This window comes from Boleophthalmus pectinirostris, unplaced genomic scaffold (genome assembly GCF_026225935.1).
Source record: "Boleophthalmus pectinirostris isolate CB_2022bp ecotype Guang Dong unplaced genomic scaffold, ASM2622593v1 HiC_scaffold_13, whole genome shotgun sequence".
NCBI classification, from domain to species: Eukaryota; Metazoa; Chordata; class Actinopteri; order Gobiiformes; family Gobiidae; genus Boleophthalmus; species Boleophthalmus pectinirostris.
In genome coordinates this window covers 20,659,967-20,684,464 of record NW_026571036.1, presented here as the reverse complement: position 1 = coordinate 20,684,464, position 24,498 = coordinate 20,659,967, and the positions used below count along the sequence as shown (strand labels likewise).

The 24,498-nt window shown below is 37.1% G+C and overlaps 1 protein-coding gene across 3 annotated transcripts in view; it reads right to left on the bottom strand.

Moving 5' to 3' along the window:
- The window catches only part of LOC110155013 (A-kinase anchor protein 7), a 51,875-nt gene that overhangs the window by 5,121 nt on the left and 22,256 nt on the right, over window positions 1–24,498 (bottom strand). For 2 of the 3 annotated variants that reach the window (XM_055149319.1, XM_020919062.2), the window contains one exon: window positions 3,344–3,379. The exons of the other annotated variant lie outside the window; for it this stretch is intronic. In XM_055149319.1, the coding sequence (XP_055005294.1) occupies window positions 3,344–3,379 (36 nt within the window). The remainder of the gene's footprint in view (window positions 1–3,343; window positions 3,380–24,498) is intronic. 3 annotated transcript variants of the gene reach the window in all.

The following is a 24,498-nucleotide window of genomic DNA, read 5'->3' as shown; positions in this document are numbered from 1 at the left end:
CCCCTGGTACTGCACTGCGATGCTCACTGCTTCCACAGTTTTAAAGAATGGGCGAAATGCACACGATTGCACCACACTATACATATTCAATCACACCACAGAAACCTGCATCACTTTTCAGACTCCAGTCTCACTACATCCCTATTCAGTATTGTCACCATATGGATTCATGATGTGCAAATGATTCTCACAGCGGTCTGACTGTCACCACACGCTGTCAACATAGTAACGCCTCATCCGAGTTTTGTCCTGCAGGTGTTTTGGCTGCTCAAACGTGGCGGTGGAATTACATTAAAAACAATGAGATACTACGCAGGACACGCCACCACTGACAGCTATTGTTGACATTCTGCACCCACAGGATTCAGGCTGTTTATGCCAAATATTCAGCAGGAAGTGTCCGAGCTGCAGCGGTCCTATGATTATGAAAACTATGTCCTTCAACTCAGGCAATACATTATGATCACTGACAGGAAAAGGCAAAACCAAACTCATTATTATGGCTCCTGTTGGTGGATGGGATAAATTACACAGCAGGCAAAAACGATGGTCTCTGTTAGACAAGAATAATATCAATGTCTTAGATGCATACTGTCTGAAAATATTTTCAAAGTGGTGCTAGAGTCTGCTATTATTCATTCACTACCCACACTCAGTCGTGGCAAGAAGGGCTGGATAATAAAAACTGAATTGTGATCTCATGGTTGAAAGACATTTCCCCACCCACACCACCGATTGGTCAGCCTCCGTAATGCCCTGAGTTAGTCACATGTGGATTTAACCTACTGCAGTGGAGTTTCAGAAGAAGCATGTCACTTTAGTTACCTCTTCAAGGCAATATAAAAGGTACTAAGTTGAGATTGAAATTGTGATCTGGCTCCAAGAAAATCATTAATTTTTGAAACATTAACTTTTTGTCCATAATACCCACCCTTAGTAGAAAATAAGTCTTGTGGCCACAGCTGCCCTGCCAATGAACTCCCCTACCACCACTGATCACTTAAACACATATCACTCAAATAACGTGGGTGCAGTGTCCTTGAGGAGGCTGTAGCACTGGTCAAAGATGGGATTAAATCTTGAATCTTCCAGTTATACGACCATTATAGACAGAACATAATGGGCAACCAAAAGTATTTGGGTGAGTTTATGAAGGGTTAAACTTAGATGCGAGATGACAAAATCAGAACAGGGTGTTCCCAGTCTGAAGTGGTCGATATCTGTCAAAACTGCTCCAATAAAAAAAAAAAAAAGTGTTGTCGTGGTGACACACATCCCTGCTGTGTGTGGCTGACGCTCTGATAGCAGACTTGATTAGCTGTGGCCTGCCTGTCATTTTGACTGACTCGCACCTCTGACTGCTCTTTGATAAGGTCCTTTCCCCCTCGGGATGGCAGCTCACTGGATGTGGAAGCTAAACGTCAGTCCTGGTTAAATGTGAGCTCTCCTTTAAATCCTTGTGGTGTTTATGACTTTATCTGGAGAGACATGGACTCCAGTGGTCAGTGCAATAACTGCCTCTGTTATGACAGCTCACAATAAATGGGAGTGGCTGCTGGCATGACAACTGTAAATGTTATTACACAAGGAGCCTGCAGTTTATCCAATGATTCATTGTGGATTATAGTTTATGTCAGGTTCCAATGCAATCCAGATCTTTGAAGTAGTGATAATGGGCAAATCAATACCAAATACCTATATATTGATACTGAATGAGGTATCAGAAAGTATTGACTGTCATGCAAAAAATATCATGCACTACTACAATTTATTTAATTTCCAGATCAGTTTAAGATGAGGTAGAGTGAAGATAATAATAGCCTCTAGAGGCCAAGGTCTAATTCTTTATAGTAGAGGAGTTTCAATGCATTTTAATACAAAAGAGCATTAGCATTAGTGTGGGACTGACATCAAGCTACTTGCCTACACTAAACATAAAGCTAGATAGTCCTCGAAAAAACCTGACCTTTGGGTGATCAAAAGAAGTTATTTTCACCATATGTTGTTTAAAGAAGAATGATGACACTGTCAAAGTAATGACTGCGGTTACAGGGCAAGATAAAACTGTGTACAATCTAACACAACACAGTCTTTAATGGATTCATTTCAGTTGTTGTTAGCTGTGTTGTTTCTCTTGTGACAGAAGAAAACAAACTAAATCAAAGCCACAAATCTATTATAAAGAGGTTTAATATGCATCAGACTATGCTTCAGAATATGCTGCTTTAAGGGCCCATATTATACTATTTTTTGATCTACTGTATGTTATAATGTTATTTTCTCATCAAAAACATATTTGGAGTTGTGTTTTGTTTCATTCACACATGTTTAACACACAAACCCTGCATATTTAGGCTGTGTTCTGCCCTCAAACAGAAAACACTCTCTTCCACATATTGATGTCATGTGGTAATACAACAAGTGCTCCACTGTGTTTTTAAACTCCATACACCTTCACTAGGATCATTTGGGTGATTTCAGCCCTGGAATTGCCAATCTCTACTGAACAAAAGGTAAAAGGTAGCTGATAACTCGAAAACAACCGCTTCATGACATCACAAGGTGCAACAGAACATTCTGAGCTTCGGAGATCTAGACAGTCATAATAAAGGATTACTTAAACGTATGAACGAAACAAAACACAACGCCAGGTTTGTTTTGGACGAGGTAACAACATTATAACATGGCTTAAAGCTTACAAAAGGGACCTTGAATCTTTAAATCCTATAATTACAGTTTGAGAGATAGTTACTGCTTTTTATGGACTATATACTTCTACACACACTGCAGCTAGGTAAGACATGAGCTTGCCACTGGGACACCATAGGAAAACATGTGGACATTGATCATGGTTGTTATGGTGAACACTGATTACTATAGTGACCAAGGGTTGCAAACACAGGGCAATAAAAACAGACAGGCAGGCAGTAAATGGATAGAGGATAATAACTTCCTGTAATTAACCAGGCAGATTGGATCATTTTGGATAATGGCATATGCTAGCTGAGAGAACAGAGATTTGAAATTACATTGGCTAAAAAGCCCTTTGAAATGAACAATGCGGGAGTTGTGTTTCTGCATAGAGCTCCATTGATCAAAGTGAAATTGTGGAAAGGAACAGTGAGTACAGAGGATGAATAAAGGGTTTTGAACATTAAACTGCAGATCAATATTACTGGATAGCTGCAAAATCATGATTCACGCAACATAAAGATTAGGTTTCATCATGAGTAATATGATAGATAGGAGAGATTATAGGGAAACGGTTCCATCTATAATCAGACATTGATTCTGGTGAAATGAATCATGGCAGCCCTGATTATAGGCACGAGGACACACATACTTGAGCGTTTGGAATGGAGTGGTCGCTGAGTCAAATCTGTAACACAAGAAATCGAAACAAAAATAATTCAATTTGGTACAATACACAAAATAATAAATAATGGAGGTGACATGAAAACAAAAAAAAACAATTCTCATTTAGGACTGCACAATGGATCACGATCGAGTTGAAAACACAATTTCAGTTGGTGCAAATGAGAAACTTGTACCTGTAGTTTAGACCTATAACATATTCTGAAATGCATGAGACTCTTGAATTATTCATATTGCAATCTTCTCTCAAATGTTTATTCTTCTGGAGTTGTTTACAATGATCACTTTGACCAGAATGCTACTTTTTAAACATTGTAAATCTTACTGCAGTCACAAAACAATTACATTCCCCCCAAAAAATCAATCAGCCCTATTCCCAAAACAGAAAATATGTATATTTTATGGCTACGTTTTATGCTAATACAATGTCCCAGCTTTGTTTGATTTGGGTTGTAAAACTTTTTCATAAAATGCACCAAAATCACATTGTCTTCTTTGTCTGTTTGCATAAGACAGATCTGGAGGTACACAGCTGTGATTGGAGAGATAGTATTCAGACCCCTGGTGCTCTATGATAAACAAAAGTTCAAAATGTTATTCAACATTTTTGGATTTTCTCAGAGCTGTGCAGGTGCAGAGGGATTTACAACACCAAGTAAAAAGTCATCAAAAGGATCCATTTCCCAGTCTATAAATCAAGTTTTAATGTGGCAGTTTAAGATAGTAAATATTAGCCAGTATCAGTTCATTCCTAGTTGTCCTTGCAGAGGTATGTGTGTTTTAAAGGAGTGTATGAAAGTTATTCTATCCCTCAAATGAATCCTCTTGTGGACAAAATGGAAGCCTTTACAACGGTTGTAAAGTTGCTCTTAGTACACGTTGCACACACAATTGGATAAGATTGATTCAACAAAGCCAGGAAGTCACAAGGATATCTCAACCCATCTCTGCCCCTACAACTGCAAAGTGAAGATCTACTATCTCGGATAAATCTAATAAGGAGAGAGAGAGGCTATTTTTAACGTCATACTAGACTAAAAATGAGAAAGTGACGTTCAGGGGAGTTAATACATCATTGGCAGAATCAAATGAAACAAACAAAAAATAATAATAATAGGAAATAACTTTGTAAATGTATCAAAAAGAGGCAGTAATTACAAAAGGATAGTTGTAGATAGAGAATTAAGCTGACTAACAAACAATAATTGGGTCTAATATTTGCTGATTTTCTGTATGATTTATTTTAAAGGGCCCATATTAAGCTGCTTTCTGATCTGTTATAATGCTGTTTCCTCATCACAAATATTCTTGTAGTTGTGTTTTGTTTCATTCATACATGTTTAACACACAAACCCTGCATCTTTAGGCTGAGTTTTTTTCTCAAACACTCTGTACCACCTTGTGATGTCATGTGGTAATACAGGAAGTGCTCCACTGTGTTTTAAACTTCATACACCTTCGCTAGAATCATTTGGATAATTTCAGCCCAAGAATTGCCAATCTTTACTGAACTCAAGGTTAAAAGTAGCTGTTAACCTGAAAACTACCATTACATGACATCACAAGGTGGAGCAGAGCATTTTGAGTTTTAGAGATGTAGACAGACTAAAAATAAAGGGTCACTCAAACGTATATGAATGAAAAAAAAAACAACACAACCCTTTTTTGATGAGATAACAACATTTAACAAGCTCAAAAGAGTTGATTTTGCACAATATCGGACCTTTAAGCTGCCCTCCGTGCCTCAATGCCCTCCTTCTGAAATTGTTACATAATCAAATTCAAGAACAACCTGTTATTAACTTGTACGACACAGGGCACAGTGAATTTTCTGAAACTGGCATTTGTTTCATTAACAGGCATTGTAATTAGTGAAAGACAGAAACTACAGGATGATAAAACCATGCATTTTCTAATAAACTAAATACAAAAATACAATCTAACATTTATATCACATCATTTTATCAGTCCGTCACCTCAATTGTCCATTTTGAATTTAACAGTATTACATTCCTCTATGCCTATGGCTATTACTTTTGCTCACCTGCTTTGTCTGTCTTCACGCACATATCTGCTGGAGTTGTCATGGTGACGAGATGAGAACCAGACAGACACTTCAACTTTTAACAAAAACAGGAGCTAGCACTATTCTTTTTAGCAGCTCTCGCTCTCTATCTCTCTCTCTTGTCAATGCCGTTCCAACATGTTTCACTATCTTGTATACCACTTTTACTATAGTTATGTGTATTTGAATGCATTTTCCATTGTTGCGCTAGATTCGTCAATTGAATTCTATTTCAAGTCTAAACAGGAAAGGCTACTAAATATTAAAGGTCCTATACTATGCAAAATTGACTCTTTCAGTCATGTTAGAATGTTGTTACCTCATAAGAAAAATATTCAGTTATGTTTTGTTTCTACTCTTTTTTATTAGTCTGACTACATCTCCAAAGCCCAAAATGCTCTGTTCTACCTTGTGATGTCATGAAATGGTAGTTTTCATGATAACAGCTACCTCTAACCTCAGGGAATGAAACAATAAAACAAAACAAAAATCGAGCTATGTTTTTCATGAGGAAACAACATTACAACATCAATCAAAAAATTATTTAATATGGCCAGCCTCATGTATTGTTAAGAGTCAATTTCAGACAAGTTAAGTGTTGTTAAAATGTCTACAGCAAAAATACCAGTAATAAATGCTAGAGTTTGTCGTTATAGGAATTGCCAGACGTTTTTTGTGAATTCAGGCTACTTTTTAGATCAACTTACATAACCAGTATGCAGCAACAGAAAATGTTTTGTCCAGTGTTATAACTCAGATTTTGAGCTTTAGCTTCACCTTACACAAAATGACTGCTCTTTCAGAAAATCCACTTTACACTTGAGAGAACCAAAGCCTAGTGTGGTGAACTCCTCAACCCCTCCTCTGACCCAAAAACCCATCAGTGTCTCAGAGGCATCAGCAGCACCTCTTTCCACAGGCCAGAGACAGTTACAAACATCTTTATCCACTCTGCTGCTTTTAACCAAGGTGTGTTCTGAACAGAGCTAGAAACTGAGCTGGAACACACAAAACACAATAATTCTTCCACCACACCATTACGCTAGTGTTAAGATGATACTATAATTTCAAGCTGAATTTTGATAAGGAAAAAGCCTGATTCATTACAAAAATATAGACAGTGATAGTAAACACTTATTTCTTTTTTTTTTTTTAAATACAGTAGTTATTTTAACACAAGGTGAAAGCACTTTCCCTAATATTATCATGTGACCTATTAATAATCCACGTTCTGGTATACCAAAGCGATTTGACCTATTTATGTTATTTTACTTTTTGGCTTTTTCAGTATTGATACATGTTCAAATGACCAATCCAATGTTGCATGAAAACCACTCAATTATATTAATCTGGTGAACAAAAATGACCCTAGAAAACAAGCTTTCTTAGTCAATTCATTCATTTTCTACACTGCCTTTGTGCTTTAGTTTGCACAATTTGACAAAGCCTGGGTCCATGGATTGTAATAAATGAGCTTATACTAAAGCCAACTCACATTAATAACGTATAAAGTAAGCAATCTTATAAAACTGATGAGAAATGAGACATGCTAGAGAAAGGTATGTATTCCACAGGACGGTCTCAACATCAGTGAACAATGTTTACAGAGATTAAAGCCAGACTGATGTGTCTGGCTCAGGTCGTCCCATGTGACCGGGCTGGGACAGAAGACGTGACTGATGGTGACAGGAAGAGAATGGTACTGTGGCTCTCCAAGGAAAAGATGGAGGTCTCACTGCTGCCAGCAAAACCACTCAGCTCAGAACTGTCAACATAAACTCATATTGTGGTATAGGGCTAGGCCTGTCATGATAACACATTTTAAAGTGCAATATATTGTGGAAGTAAATACAGATGATAAAAGTTAACATTGAAACCAAACCATAAAGCAGAACTATCAACAAAAAAGTATTCTAAATGTATGATCTTGTTAAAAATAGGAGCTGCAATAAAAAATTACAGAATACAATACTTAAGTAGTTAGTTTGTGTCTATAATAAGTCATAGAAGTTCATAATTCAACCTTGTGCAGCTCAAATCTCATCACAGTTTAGAAAAATAAAAAAAAATCTCCCCCAATACAAAGAAAAAGTCCCGACGATAAATACTGACCCCCAGAAATTATTGTTCCATCGGTCATGTATTGAAGGATATGTCAATATGTATCATGTCAGGCTTACACAGGGCATTGATTAACGTGCAATTAATAGATTTTGAATAATCATCAATGATATACTTGGGTATATTAAACAAGAGGTCACATGTGGTTGGGAGTGGAGTTCAGACAGACAGAAGAAGACATTTTACTATTTTTGTGGTAAATGGACATGATTATGTCTGTATGTTCAGGATATTAATATTCAAAGGATTTTGTAATTGCTTTAATAAGACAAAAATGTAACTGAATTGAAAAATGTGGTATGTTCAATATGAGAAAAAAAGGATTCCTGTTTTTGTCATTTCACCTGGTCCTGTGGCACATCTTACTGAGTTACACTCATATACTATAGTATCTCTGTTTTATTAAAATGCATAGAAAAAGCCAAAGGACACCATGTACAAACTTGCCAAACTGTGTTAGCTGTACAAAAAGCATTACAATCATAAAATGTATCTTTTGCTGCATTATGAATATTTTAAATGGAAGTTAACTCTGAAAATAAGGTAAAACAGCAATGTTGAGGCGTCTACTCTAATGAAAACACTTGAATTTCCACATGAACACGCTAATTACCTGTTGGCAGCCACCTCCTGAACTGACAAACCCCAGCACTGTCACATTAGCATTTAATAGATTTTAGCAGCGATGTTAAGTGCTAATTAGTTTTAAGAATAAAGACTACAGAAAAGGTACTTGTTTTAAATATTTTTGGACACACTTCATCAACCAAATACTGTATTACATTTCAGATTCTTAACCCTCAATGCAAATTCTTCTTCACATAAATTAAAGTTATGTAACTTTCTACAAAATGTACAATTTTTGGTACAAGCCCAGCACCTGGTTGTGTTCATGGAAATATTCTAGGGAGACTGGTTTCTCTGGGATGTACAACAGTATGGCATAAAAGCTTAATATTTAATTATAGTTGTTTTACAATAAAACAATGCCTTCGGAAATAGGCAATGTACAATGCAGGGGGCAATGCAGCCCAATTCTCTACAGATCAGACCTGTAAATTGGCATGGTGCTTCATGAAACTAGATAAGTTTAATATCACACTGTGAAAATTTCCAGGCAAAGCAACAACATCTCCATGACGTTGGACCCTTCTCCTGGAAAGTTACACAGTGTACCTTTAAATATATGCTTTTAGTGAAGCAATGTAATAGTCTTTTTCTTTATCTATCCTGCTGAGGTTTACCAGAATCCACAAATTCTCTCAGCTGGTTCAAATTCTGAACCATGCACTTTTATCCTCAATACAGAATACACATGTGCAAGTGCAAAAAAGAGAGCCACAATAATCCTATTAAAATAGTAATTATACTCTCGTCTGTAGAAATGGGCGCCTCTGTAAACGGGTACACATGCCGTGAATAATTCCTGCAGTACTTCAAATATGCGTATATAAAGGAGGCAGATTTGTACATGAGGGTAATGAGTACATGCTGTGAAGAGAAGGAGTGCATGTGTGCATATTATGTAGATTAGTACAGAGGTAGGAATGAAGCCTTTATAACGTCTAACCTATTGTCCTGCATGACTACACACTGGTGCTGCTGTTATAGAAATAGCTACAGTATTGCAGCAAATTTCCAAGCCAATGCAAGTCATTAGTAATAACCTAATAGTTTGATCATCTAGCTGCAAAATATACATGGACTTGTCTTATGTGTGGTAAAGTTAAAATAGATAGGATGTCCGAATTTTTCTCTAGATAGGTCATAGCATCTCTTGTGTGCTATGAATACCCACAATTTTATATTTCTATGCTAGGCTTAAATTGTTGCTAACTTGTATGTTTTAAATGGTAAAGAGTCACATTTTTACATTGTGCTTTTCCACCTTCAAGGCACTCAAAGAGATCTACATCAAGGAACCAGTGTATGCAGACATGGGGCAAGGTGGGTTAAGTGCCTTGCCCAAGAACACAACAACATTAATGATCTGTGGAGCTAGAATCACACCACCAGCCTGTGGGTCAGAAAGAAAGGTTCAAAATGACAACTTTCAAATCAGTGATCTACCAATTCTACCAATTGAGATACTGTAGTTTTAAGAGCATTTTAGTGAGTTTGGAGCTGATACAAATAGTTCATCTTTATACATTACGGGGCTAAATATTACATTTAAAATTGTATATACATGTAGGAAAGAGTGGAAAGAGTCATTTTAAGACTCTACATTCAGCTCATCAGATACCAAACTATTGCTATGCATGGTTTGTTTCACCTGGGCTCAGTGTGATTATAGAGGACCTGATCAACAGTCACTCTCCATTTGCATAATGAGGAATGAAAAGTGACATTTTGCTGAAAAATACTTTGCAGCATCATTAGTGGGCCACATATGCTTGCAAATGCAATTCTATTCTGATACCATCAACATCCAGAGCAAAGAGGGCATAGACACAATGAGGTACATTTAAAACTAGACATCGAATGGTATGTTTTTTCATGGGAGGTGCGGATATTGGTTGTTTAGAATCCAGAGCCACCAATAGCCGATAAGCTCTGCCGATACTTTTGAGGTGATATGTAAAACTCATTTTGATTATTTTCCATTATTTAAATTGACTAAAAACTCACCCACGACACTTTCCCCCCACAAACCTTTAAGGAAGCTGCTAAGTCACTTGTGCTGTTATTGTTCAAGTCAAATTCATGGGTATTTTTCGGCAGTAGGTTGGCCTAAACAAAATATCGTCCTGTCCTGGTGATTTAAAGCTGATAGCTGATACGCAAAAAAATAAATAAATAAATAAAAAATAATAAAAATATCCAAATATCGGCCTCATATATCGGCCAACCAATATATCGACCTATCTCTATTTAAAACCATATAATTTTCACTGCTTCAAAATACGTACACCTTGTTTAAGAATTCTCAGATACGTATGACATTAAACTGAGGTAATTAAAAAAGGAAAAGACAAAAGGGTGGGGTAAACTTCCCGAGGAAATACCAAGGCTCAGACAGATCCTATCAACAATGCTTCAATACATTAACTATAGATAGCATCGAGACAACACTGGACAGTAACTGCTCTAATTAAATGTTTGGCTAAAAGGCAAATCAATACGCGAGAAGCCATGTAGGAAATAGTACCTGCACTTTGATACAGGCTATAAGGAGACAACTGCTAATGCAAAGAGCTTGCAGACAAAGAAAGAGAATAATTATAGAACTGAGGTATACAGGAAGCTCAGTGTTTACCCGTGTGTACGCCTTATTCCTGTACAAAATAATCAACAATTTCACAGATGAAAAATCCCTCCTCCTCTCCCCATTCTCTTTCTGAAATGCAATGAATAGAGCTCTTAATTGGATGTCAGTATATCCAAGCATGAAATACCCAATACAGCGGTACATGTTTTGAGTAATCACAATAACAACCACTGTTTAATTGGTGTTAAATATAGAAAGTAGAGACTTAAAATAAGAGCCTGACCGATATATCGGCTGGCCGATATTATCGGCCAATATGGGCACCTGGAGACATATCGGCTATCGGCCGATATGCTTGCTGATATGGGCCGATATTTCACGTGGGCATGTTATACCTCGTTATAAAGCTTAGACTCTCTACATTATGTTCATTTAATCCAATTTATAGACAGATAAATGTCCTAATATGTGGCTCCGCATCAGTATTTATTTGCGGTGTAATTTGTCTGTGTCCGTACTGTCCCTTAACACACCCCCAGAGTCACGTCACTTCACTCACGTGCTATTGTTTACACCCGCAGCCGTGCGTAACACTGAGATTATATTCTTTTTATGGACAATCGGTTTGAGTCTGGATTAAAAGGACATTTATTAGTGCAGACTTGTGATGTGAGGAGGAGCCTGTGTGAGCGGTGAGTGTTGGAAATACATCGACTTTGAAGCTAGTTTAGGTTATCTGTTAGTAATTAGCTGCTGTAGCTCCCGCACATAACAGGCTGTTTTCTATTGGCCTATTGTAAAGTGACTATATTGTCCGTACATTTGTTACTGGACCAGCATTGATATGTAAATGAGCTGTGAATAGACGTGTGAATTATCCACATTTATGCATATAATTAATACCGCGGTGCGCACGTTTTTACGGCTAAAGGCTAATAGCGGTAGTTTATTTACTAGCTAGGAGTTATGGGTCGGTCGCGATCGAAGCGGCTCTTAGAGCCGGCTCTTTGAAGTGAACGACGGGAGCCTGCTTCTTATTGGGAGCCGTGTTTTCTCTTTTTCTCTTCAAGCTGCATGTAGACCCATAGTTTAACAGCAGCAGCGGCTGAAAACGAAACTTTCAGAAATATGCGTGTGCATAGGATAAAAAAAAAAGTGCATATTTGGCTGCAGTTCAGCATAAAATGAATAAAGCAGGACTAATCTTGGGCTTGAGAGAGAGATAGAGACCGAGTCCCGACACTCAGTCCTGGTTCAGTTCTGGTTTAGTCCTGTTTTACACATGGTTTAAATCTGTTTTAGTCCTGGTTTAGTCCTTTTTCAGTCCTGGTCCAGTTTTGGTTTAGTCCTGCTTGCAACAAAACAATCTCAAGAGTCGCTTGGGAGCCGAAAGAGCCAGCTGCTTTAGTGAGCCGAGCCAAAAGAGCCGGTTCTCCAAAAACTGGAATACCAATCACTAGTAGCTAGAAAAAGATGCAAAAATGCCATTAGGCCAATCTACTGTATGTAAATATGATGTAAAGAGTCAGAATAACAATAAATGTTGCCTAAATAAACCCAATTTAGAATCCACTAGAGCCAAACCTAAGTTTTTTAAACAATTCAAGATTTACAGTGAATTTTTACATCACTTAAATATATCGGCGATTATATCGGCTATCGGCAGCTCCAACTCCCATTATATCAGTTTCATATCGGCCACAACAAAATCCATATCGGTCGGGCTCTACTTAAAATGCATATGACAGAAACGATGACTCATTTCACTACATAAAACATACATACAACTTTTCTGGTAGAGGGTCCACCACTTGCTTGACTCCATGTTGTTTTTTGCCTGAAATGCTCTACAGTATGACACTGAATTTAACTATCTCCATGGAGACAAGCAGGTCACATCAACAGGCCAAGTTACAGGTCAGATCTGTAGAGAAGGGGCCCTGCTCACAGTAATAATGCATGTTTTGGTGGTAGTTTTTAGAAATAAAAGCACCTGTAATTGAATAAATACAAGATTTTGTTGTATAGCTAAGCAAAGCTATACAATCATCATGGAGACACCTTTAACTAGCATATTTAAGATTATGTTTAAGATTTTATTTAAATCTTGCCTTGTTTTTTCGCTTTTTTTTTTTTTTTTTTTTTTTTGCAGAAGTGATATGCATAGAGGTAAATCCATAACTGTTAGCTGTTCACGAGGGCCAAATTTTAACACAAATATTTACCACAGATACAATCCCACTAAGGCAAAAAAACAAACCCAAACCAGTCAAATGCACAAAAGTTTAAATTGTCTAGCACTCTCTGACATAAATGTATTGAAGTGTTGATCATCCGTATAGTACAACTCTAGTCTGAAGAAGTTGACGGGAACATGACACAGGAGCTAAAGCATTTTGAGCTACAAGATAAACGTTCATGTTAAGAAAAGTCTTCATTGAGCTCTGAGCCTGAAACACGTATTTTGTGACAAAGACATATTGATCCAGACTGCAGAGATATAAAAATAGACAGTATACAGTAGATGGATGGTGAAGGGGCTTGAATCCAGATAGTTTTGACGTCAAACAGTCTCTATTCTATTCTAGACCTGCACTGCGTCGTGTTTTATGGTTATACTCTATTATTATCTGATTTTCAGCGAAGGAGGAAGTATGTAAATCTATCCGACTAGTTCCCAGCTCTCACAAACCCTTTGGCACGTCGTTAATATTCAACTGAATTAAATTTTTTTCCCAGTTAGCTCTTACTTTTGGGGGTATGAATAATAAAATGCTATAATATTAGAAGCAGACAGTGCGTAGTGGTCTCATTTTGTCACAAAGAGTTACTTTTACAATATACTCTTATTATCAAATTTGTCCACAATGTCAAATAATATAAAAATATTGTACCCAACAGCCAAGGTACCATTCTTGCAACTAAAAGCCCATATACTGAATGTAATATAGATGTTGCAGTACAAAAAAATAAAGAATTTTAAAGAGGGGGTATTTTACTTCTATGGGGTATTAACTGCAAACACACAACATACTTAGATCATCACGTGGCTTTTTATTGTTTTGAAAATACTATATTTGCCAGTAATGTTTAAACATGTTTTATAAATTTCACTTTATTTTTTGACTGTGACCCTCCACTCCATTTGCTCTGTGTGCTAATCACTCCCCCTTCAGAGCGCTAACACAACACAATCAGCATACATTCTGCTAATGAATCTACTGGACAACACATTAGGTTTGCAAGTTGTTGTGTACAGTTTTGTGTCATGCTTTTCTGCATTTATGGAGAATTGTCGTATGGGAGCAGGGGTGGTAGACTTGTAGGCTGAACATTGTACAGAATCTTACACCTATCCGTAATGAGGGTTTGAATAGACCCTGAGAGAGACTGTTAAAATACTGAAACATGCATGAATGACATTTAAAACTGCTTCAGGCATGTTTTAGACAAGGGCACAACGTTATAACATGGTAGAAATCTCACAAAAAAATCAATTTAGCATAATACCACCTTTTTAAGTAATATTTGCTTTCTCATTGTTCACCACAGTGCCCAGTTATCAAACACAATGATGCCTTTGTTTATTTTTAGTGTAGTTAGTTATGAAGCAGGAAAGTCATATGAGCCAACAGATATACTAGCGGTGTTTGTAGAGATCTGGTCTCGAGGAGAAGAGAATGGACACAGAGAAGCTCCAGGTGCAGAAGCTGTGTCGTGTGTACAAAACTGGACCTTAGATCAAAAGTGACACGTTTTTTCCGTCACGAATCAACAACAGGATGGAGAGGAGATTTGGCGTCTTAGAGATCTGTGGTAAGAGTCGTGGAGCGATGGATGCAAGCCCTGTGTGTTAACATCATTAGAAGAGTTTAACAAGCAGCACGGCACAGAGGGATCACCAAGAAATCAGCCACTCTGTGTCCTAATGACTTTAACACAAGCACACACGTCAATGGGCCACTGTAAACAACTCCATCACTGGAATCTCATCTGTCACAGTCCATGGTGATAAGGGATACTGCAGGATATTAAACTGCTTGGGGGTAAACACATTCATTTATTTATTTTTTTCATTTAAATTTCTATTGATTAATTTGAGTTATTTTTAAGTCTACTGTTTATCTCACTTGATATTTAGTGTGACTTTTATACACTTGTTGTCACTATACTAAAATTCTATTCTGATACTAAGGGATGAACTTAACAATAAAAAAAGTAATTTTCAGCATTAAATTGTAATACTTTCTGTTATATTACCATGTGGCCTTATATCTGTGTAATCCCTCAGTTGTCCAGGTAGGTTCCATAGTGATCCATGGGCGTGTACTAGTCTATGTGGTTTTATACATTCTGATACAGCTCAAGATCATTCTGAAGCTATTCATGGTTAATTTCTTTCCTGTAAATGTGACTTTTTTTTTGTATCGATACCGGCTAAATGAGTATCTACTTTAGAAACTAGTTTTAATATCAATTAGTATCTGATTTTCAATACTTTTAAAACCCCCAATGACTACTATGCAGTTTATTTTTATTCTATTCATGGGCTTCCTGTTTATGGGTGCCATTTTAAGGATTCACAATTCAAAATATAGGATATTTTGTTTTGAATTGTTAATTGCTATTGCAACAGTGGTCATTTATCATCACTTGGAAACCCGTGGATAGTCTAACTCACAAAAATTTACTATATGTTTGGCAATGCAGTGGGATGAGATTAAGAAATTGTTCCAAAAGCATCTTATCTTATCAACACTTCTTGGTGCTTGTACAGATGGCAAACATTTTCATTACTGATTTACGGCACATTTGGACATGTAGTTTTCAGCCATTTACAGTAAAAAAAAAAAAGATGCACATTACATTGGACTGGGACAGATGCACAGCTACAGCACTGATATGTACTTAATCTGGTAATTAATTGCTTCTGTACAGTCTTTCTTTTATTTTTTGCATGTACACATAAATACATGCATACATATACTATCAAGAGCACATATATCTACATTGTTTTTTTTGTGTGTAATTTTATCCATTTTGTGACTCTTCATGACCATCAGACTGTTAATCCCCCTATACAAATCTCCACCAGGCTTTGCCCTTGCACTCAGCTGTAGGTTCACTGATAATGCTCTGCTATATTTTCTGTGCTGTCATTCATAACACAGCACCAGCATTACAAAAATACTCTGTGGGGCTTGTGTAGGTGTAACAATGCTGTAACCTGCTATGGTTGGCAAAGGACATGGCTTTTTGGCTGTGAACCAGGAACTGTACTCTACCAGCAGGGGGAGGACAAAGTGGACATCTTATTGAGCACAACTAATAAAGCAGCAATTCTCTGGCTTCATGTAACAGAACTGTTTTTTGTTTTTTTTTATTCCCCAAGGACAAGCTAACGCGCCTTAGTGTTAGTTGTGTTAGCCTAGCAGTGCCTGTCTGTACTAGTAGAGAATCACAGTGAGAATGGGTTATAAGCACTAAAAGCGGTCAGTATAACACGACTTGAATGAGGACCTCTGCAACTTCAAAAGGGAGTGCAGGAATTGATTTGAACCAGAACAACCTGAAAGCCTTAAGCAGTACAACTCAGCAAGCAACCCAAGCATTATTTTTATTTTATTGACGGACGTGACAGTGCCATAGCCAAGGAAGATAGAACACTCTTTCTTTGCTTTGCCCAACAAATGTGACTAAGAGCCCTTAAATTATGTATGCAAGTTATACGTTTTTACTGCCAAAACAATATTGTGAGACATCCAAAAATACATTGATGTTATGAAGTTATAGTATACTGCCAAGGACTGGACTGAAGTCAAGAATTCTATGGTTTAAGGTGTGGGTTAAGGTACTTTATTGTATACTTATCAGGAAAAGGCCTATCTCCAGAGCTTGAACAAACATTAGTCAAGGCTACTGTACATTAGCTGGAGGACTTTACTTAATGTACATGTAATCGCTTCCCCTTAAACAGAACCTCTCATTGTTTACAGATTTGAACTTTGGTTTGATCACTGCTGGTTTGACAGTAAAATAGTAAGTAATATAGCCATAGTACTGTAAATGATCCAGCAGCTAATGCAATAGGGATTATTTCAGGCAGTTTTCTTAGGCTGACATTCAAATTGTTCAAAAAGTTTAGAGTTTTCCCTTGAAAATATCTACAACAATCAATACCCGCCTTTAAGAGAAGAGTTAATACTAGGGTGGGTGATATTCACAAAAATAACAATATTCAGACATTATTTTAACAATGCGCTTTTAAAGAATATGCTAAAATGTGCCTGTAGTCTTTGTTCAGGTTCAAGTATCGCACAAAACTTGACTCAACCATGAAATGAACCACAATAAAGCAGGATTATCACTGTATATCCTTGCTTAAATTTTTTTTAGGCATTTCTTAAACATTTAACAGAAACAGAATACTCAATAATAAAATTTTCTCCAGAACAAAAATATTAAACATTTTTCAATATATATTTCCCACATACAGTTACTATCCTACTATTTTTAAATATAACAAGGAAAGAGAAGGTGCACCACAGATGGAAAGCAGGCACATGAGTAGCACTGGAGGGAAAATATGATGAATTAAGCAGCTTGGTGTGTCACTCTCCCTCTCTTTTTTTTCTCTCTCTCCCTCTCCCTCTCTCTCTTTATCTCTTCCTCCTCCTTATCTTCGTCCCTGACCTGATCATCTGGCTTCCCCACATGTGGTCTTTTCTTTGGTTCCTAATGTTCTTCTTTGACGGTGCTGTCCAGACTCCCTGCATAGACAAATAAATAACTGAAAACCTCCCATGTTTTATTAAGCATTCATGGACTGAAAAAGCCATGTACTATTGAGGTCACTGAACTCAGAGCTGGGGGTGGAGGAGGTGAACAGCTCAAGTCATGACGAGATGAGGTGCTGCACTTTACCCTTTGTTCCTTTGAGATTTTAGCCAGAAGAAAGAAAGAAGATTTCTTTGTAATCATCTGCTAGATACACATGTCTTGTATGTTTATAGGTTTTGTACTGCCACAAAACAAAGCACAATTTTAAATCAGCTCTCCGTACTAACTGAACTGTTGTTTGGGAGTAGTATTGTGTAGGGTTTTATAATGCATTGTGTGTGGAGAAGTGGAAACGAATTGAGAATTTATTCTGCCTTGTTAACATACAAGCATGAAGTACTTCTCTTGTCTTATGTTTGCAGCTGGAGCCACATATATCGTCAGATCATAGATAGCTTTGAAATCTTTTGCTAATTACATGCCCCTCTTTTAGTCGACTAATCAATGAACATTGAATCGTGCAGACCAAGAATTTCTTGAGTTGATTCCAGCCCCACTATGGGAAGATAACAATGAATTTGGTATAGCTGGTGCAAATATTGAACCAATTAATACATAGATTAAACAGCTGAATAATTGGATGAGAAATTGCAATGTTTGAAGTTGACAATTGCTCCATGGTTCTGGATTGTCAGCAGCATCAGCTCCAACTAACTGCAAGCACAGCCCAAGTCATTTGCTTTCTTAGAATAACACAGTGTACCACTATAAAGCTCTAGTACTTATTTGTTAGGCTAGGGCATTTTCATTTGGCTTACAAATGCAAACACACAGAGTTTAATTAAAATCACATGACAGAAGCAAACAGCTGACTAAAATAGAAACATGGCATGACAAGGTACAAAGTATTACATAATTGAGTGTAAAATGATTTTAGATACAGCTACAAATAACAGTACAGATTGATACTGGATCACTCCTACCAATGACTTCTACAGGACTAATGAGCGTTAAAATAAACTTCGATTAATAAATATTGACAAACCCATCTGGCTCCATTATAAAGACTTGATGTGTGTGTGTGTGTGTGCGTGTGTATGTGCATAGGCTTGTCACGATAATTACTATATTGACTTATTGTTCAATATATGAAAGATGGAACAATACATTTTGAGACTCAGTATTTATCATGTGTACATTTTCTTTAAAATCTGTTAAAATACAATAAGATTTGAGTTGTAGAGGACTGAATAACTGACTTCTATGGCTCATTATTGGTTCCTTCTGCTATTTATTTGTTGCAGCTCAGACCTTTTGAATGATACTGTTTATTTAAAATGGTTTACTAGGATTATTGCTATTGTATCAGTGGCATAAAGTGGTTTCTATTTTATCGTTTATCGCAATATATGTCTGTAGCAATATATCGTGTTTCAAAATGTGTTATTGTGACAGTCCTATGTGTGAGTATGTGTGTGTGTGTGTGTGTGTATGTGTGCAAATTGGCCATCTTCACCTGCAGAGCTTACACCAGCCTGACACCTTGTTACTTTGGTCATAGCTCAGTGCTCTCCACACGATTAGCCTCACTGTGCCGTCACCACATCTCAGGGGGAAGCTAGCAAGCGTAACCTTTCCCTAGACACACGCACACACACAAAAACACGCACACACACACAACCAGCTAGCACGGCTTTTCAATACCACCATTTCCCCCTTATACCCCCTCATTAGTTTGCATGGTTCTATCTGTGTCTCTCTCTCCTCTCAGAAATAGGGCACAGGGGCTGTACTGTTTGTAGAGATGCAGCTGCAGCAGGAGAGAGACAAGGCCATGCAGATGATGTTTGCAAAATACACACAAAACACTTTCTGTGATCACCATGTTTTGTCTTTATAGAATATCGAGCACAAATACTACAAAGGAGTGTTTTACATTAAGGTAAATGATATAACGTGTACTTTTAAGACGATTAAGAGCCCTGTATCGTTAGTCGACAAAGGAAATTCTTAGTTGACTAGACATGCCCTGTGTATCGATCAGCTGACTAAAGGGAGCAAGGCAAGACAATCTGAAGATTATCTCACTCAATATCTAACCCAAACTGCACTCACAAGCTGCAATCACAACTATGCATCCAGAAAAGCATTAATAGTATATTTGGTTAAAAAAAAAAAAAAAAAAAAAAAAAAAAGGGCAGACACTGTCTGGGTTCGATTCTCTGATCAATATGGAGGATAGGTCAAAGACAGAGGGCAAATTTCTCTATAGAGACAATAAAGTGTACTTCAACCTTAACCTTAACCTTACAGAAGTTAAAAGAAGACTGAATCCCATTTTGGGATTTTGGCAGCCTTTTCTAACAATAAGCCAACAAAAAAAAAATCCTGTCTTTAAAATTATCAAAGCGCATTACCATGTTAAACTAACCCATGATACTAATAGACATCAGTAGTTTTTGTTTCTTTTATAAAACCTTTACTAAGACAAATTTTATGCTCACAAGATTTTTTTTAAATATCTGATTTACAGTGATATGTTTCAGAGCCCCATTAAAAGCTGAATTTCCTCATATTGTTATCATTCAGTCTTTTACCAGCATGCCTCACCGCTGTACCGGACCACATTTGCGCCCACACTGACTATTTTCAGCCTGTGTGTCAAAGTCTGCTTTTATGACAGCGCTGGTTTTATATAGAGATGAAACACAAACTTGCCCAGGTTAATGTCCATGTTCTGAGATACTACCTGACAAATCCTGCTTATCTATTCCACCATAAAAGATACAACTCAAATCATACATCAAAGCCACACATTTATCCTTGGATTTTCATGAAGTGGAATATTTGGACAAAAACCAGAAAGAGAATAATTGAACAAAAATAATTGAAACACATATACAGCCAGTACAATGAATTGTCAAGTGATATTGATTTCAGCGTAAAAAAATCCATAGTTTTCTCTACAGAGAGTGCACATTCACAAGCCATTCACAAACAGTATTAAGGGTAGTTTATGGTTAATGCTTACACGCAGACTTTTCTTTTCAGATTGATGGCTTTTTGATATCTTAATTGCTAAAAATATATGAAAAGTTGCCTCCTATATGAAGAGCTTATAATGTATGGAGGATAATTGGTATGACCTAGTGTTTGTTTGCAAAGTCCAGTGCGATTTGCTTTAATTATCCCAAGTGGTCCAATTACGATGTTTTAGTCTGGAGCAATGAATGAAAACCTATGCTAAGACCATGCATAAAACCTCCACTTCTCCCACAGGGGGAGTGTAACTTGTGATATCTCAAAGGGCAGTATCTTGATAGAATTCAGCTGACCTTAGTATATATGGTATTCAAAGATTAGCTGCAAACTGAAATTCAGACAAAAAAGACTTTCTACATAGAGCCTCGTGTGTAGAATGTAAAATACCCTATTCCCAAACAACTCTGCCAATGTTGATTATGCATGAATTCTGGTCCACTTGCATTTTAAAGAAATCTCCCAAAAATCCAACTTCAACTGGAACCAGAGACATTCTTTGCACAAACAGTATATTGAAAGTACTTGCATAGCTAGAGGACACAACACGTCAAAAAGCAAGTCTTCCAGTTTCTGTCAGAATATTAAGTAATTTGATGTCTCAGTCTGAACATAAATCTAACTTTGATGGAATTTGTTTTGGGTAAACTTATAGAGCTGGGGTTTCAGATCATCACAGCAGTCTACATACGAATAATATTTAATAGAAATGGGAAAAAACATGATGATTTTTGTTGCTGTTATGGTGAGTTCTTGGGTCCAGTCACAAATACTGAAATTTACCTTTTAGATATTTCTTAAAGGTGCATTGTGTAACTTTTTTGGTGGAAGGTCTGCTGCCAGCTGTTTTTTTTTTTAGTATTTTATTGGCTTGCCTGAATGTTCCACAGCACTTAACTTTTCTATTTCCATGGAGACAAGAATGCTACAAGGTTATGGATTAGATCTGTGAAGAGGCAAGCCCGCTCTTTGTAAATGTATTTTTGAGCACTAAAAACACATGTAGCTGAATAAATATTTGAAGTTTAATGCCATAGCGTGGAACATTCCTGGCAACCACAAACCCAGGTACAAGCATAACAAGCAGGAATGTAACCTCAACCAGAAAAGTTGACCTTTAAAAAACATGTAATCAATAGGGAACAATGGCTTTAGGCCCCATCTGGGAGTATGCCATAATCACATTCTAGACCCTTGAAAACCACAATTAAACTGCCCTTTATTTTTATGAAGATAATAAAATGTGTAATTTTATGGGAACTACAAAAAGAATAGCACCCCTTTGTCTTAACTTCGACCCAGATCCAAATTAATCTATTCTCAAGCGGCCTCAGAAGAGAGACTTGGAGCATTAATTACCACAGCATCAGTCATGACAGCACAGGTCACATGACTTCTATTTGACTTCCACTACACTGTACCACATCCGTGCCCTTTACCCAGACTCCCTTAACTGCCCCTGGGCTTTAGGTCACACACCACATCTATCTACAAGAGCTGGACAGATACAGACATGGCATGCTAATCTCTGCCACATGGTCACAGAGGGCAATGCACAGGAATACTATTATACATGAAGGAATTTGATAGTATGGTAGTAGTGCCTGAATACATTTACTATAGTGATTCAAATGGAAGAGGTGAGGTTTCAATGTGAAAGTTTAGCTGATTTGTAATACTATTGTACTACTACTTGGCAGAAGACAATCATTTCTGTTTCTGTAATTTCTGGGGTTTTTGCCTAGATTATGAACATCATCCAAAAATTTAAAAAAAAGGTCATTTGGAGTATTTGCTGATCAAAACAACACATGTGCAGTATGTGTTTTCAATGTATTTTAATTGTCTTTTTGAATTTAAATTACTCACACATTCCAATATCACAAAAAGTTCAGCATTTCTGATACTTGTTTTATGTAATTAAACCAATGAAGTAACTAATTACAAATATACAGAACATATAAGAACCACCACCACCAATAAAAGTAGGTCTTAAAATAACATTTAGATCAAGTTCCAAATCCAGGACTGCTACAACACAAGTCTTCCAGTAAGTAACAACGCACAATAATGGAAAGTTACCCTTAGCAGAAATCATTCTTTTAAGGATTGTACATTTTGTCATTTGTTCCACTTCCATCTTTCATAAACCCTGTGCAAAAACTACATTACACTAACAGTTGCTTTCAGCTGAAGGGCAACTCTGAGACAAAGTGATGCACAAGGACAAGTCAACACAAAATCTGCACTGCTCCGCTAAACAGTGAATAACGAGAAGGATTTTTCACACAAAGCCCAGGCAGAGTTGCATCTCCCTACAATGACAAGCACAATACTGGACCACCGGATTAACTACCACTCCCACCCACTCACTGACAAGACACTTACTGATTTTTTCCTCCGTTTGGGAAAAAGGAAAGCAGCACAGTTGACCCATGGCGCCACCTTCCCCTCTTCTTCCTAAATCCCAGTGTCTTCTCTTGGCTGTCACTCGTCTTTTAATCCTCTTGGGAAAATAAAGGGATGGAGAATAAGCACGAGGAGGATAGAGAGAGGAGGAGGTACAGAAGGGAGAGATTTCCCCCTTTGCTTCTTTGCTTCTGTGCCTGTGTGCGGCTACAGGGAGAATGAACGGAGCAGAGCAGCAGACGAAAAAAAAAAGAAAAAAAAACCTTGTGTGGCTGCTAGCTCTCTCTCGCTCTACTTTGCAGCAAGGAGGAGGAGTGTGCGTGTGCGTACATGTGTGTGCGTGTGCGCGCGTGTAATAGGCTAGCACAGTGTGTAGGAGACAATATAAAAAAAGACATGTAATTTTGTTTTGTGTGAAGTAGCCAGTGCGGAGGAGGGGTGAATGGAATATGTGTGTGATTGGCTGGGTTTGAGTGAGCTCTCGGATAATATGAGAATGAAACCGGTGGGAATCTAAAGAGACACTGTTTATGTATTTAGTGTGGTGAACAGAGGCTACAGGCCACGCCCCTCCTGTCATTATAGCTTGAGTAATGGTTGTTGAATAGCCAGCAGCTGCCCACAGCCCCATCTCCATATATCTGGGTTATTCATGACATGATTAATGATTTTATACAGTAACGGCCAAATCGGGCCCAGTAGAATAAATATGGAATAGCCTACATTTGATTTTCACTGTAAAGAAATAGGTCAATGCATAATTAGGGGTACTGGAGTGAAAAAAGGACTGTCCACTCAGTGAGGGTCACATGGGGATTGTCAAACTATTACATAAGAGAATAATGTGGCTTTTATTTTAAACACTGGCTTTATAAAAATGGACATACTCCTGAGGGCTTACCAAAAAAATCAAAGAGAAAAAAAAAAAAAATATATATATATATATATATATATATATATATATATATATATATATCATCACACACACACACAAAAAGATATTGATTTGAATGTCTTGTAGTGTTCAACAGCTTGCTCATCGTAACCATTTTTGTTTATGTGGTTTCCATGGATATGCGCATTCTGATTACATAAACAACAAAGCGTGCATGGATGCTCTGTTTTACAAGGGGAAAGAAAAAAAAAATCACCATGCAGAACTTCTTGGACATTGCATTTTCTATAGCCTCGAAACATATTCACAAGGACAAATATTGCACATAAAAAGCCACACTGTACAAAAATTCTTCATTCAATAAGGGTGTGTTATACAGAAGTGTTTGGTTTGGTTGTTTTGTGAGGCAGACTAAAACAAAGACTTGGGCTCACACTGTCCCTTCTTTAAGAATTTTCAGTAAGCAAACGTTAAATCAATAGATATTTTAAAATGCCTAATACTTAACTTAGAGTTCATACAAACTGAAACTGTAGTGTAATAAAAATATTTAATTTTAAAAATATATTTACCTTATTATGTTAATCTATTTTTTGTTATTTA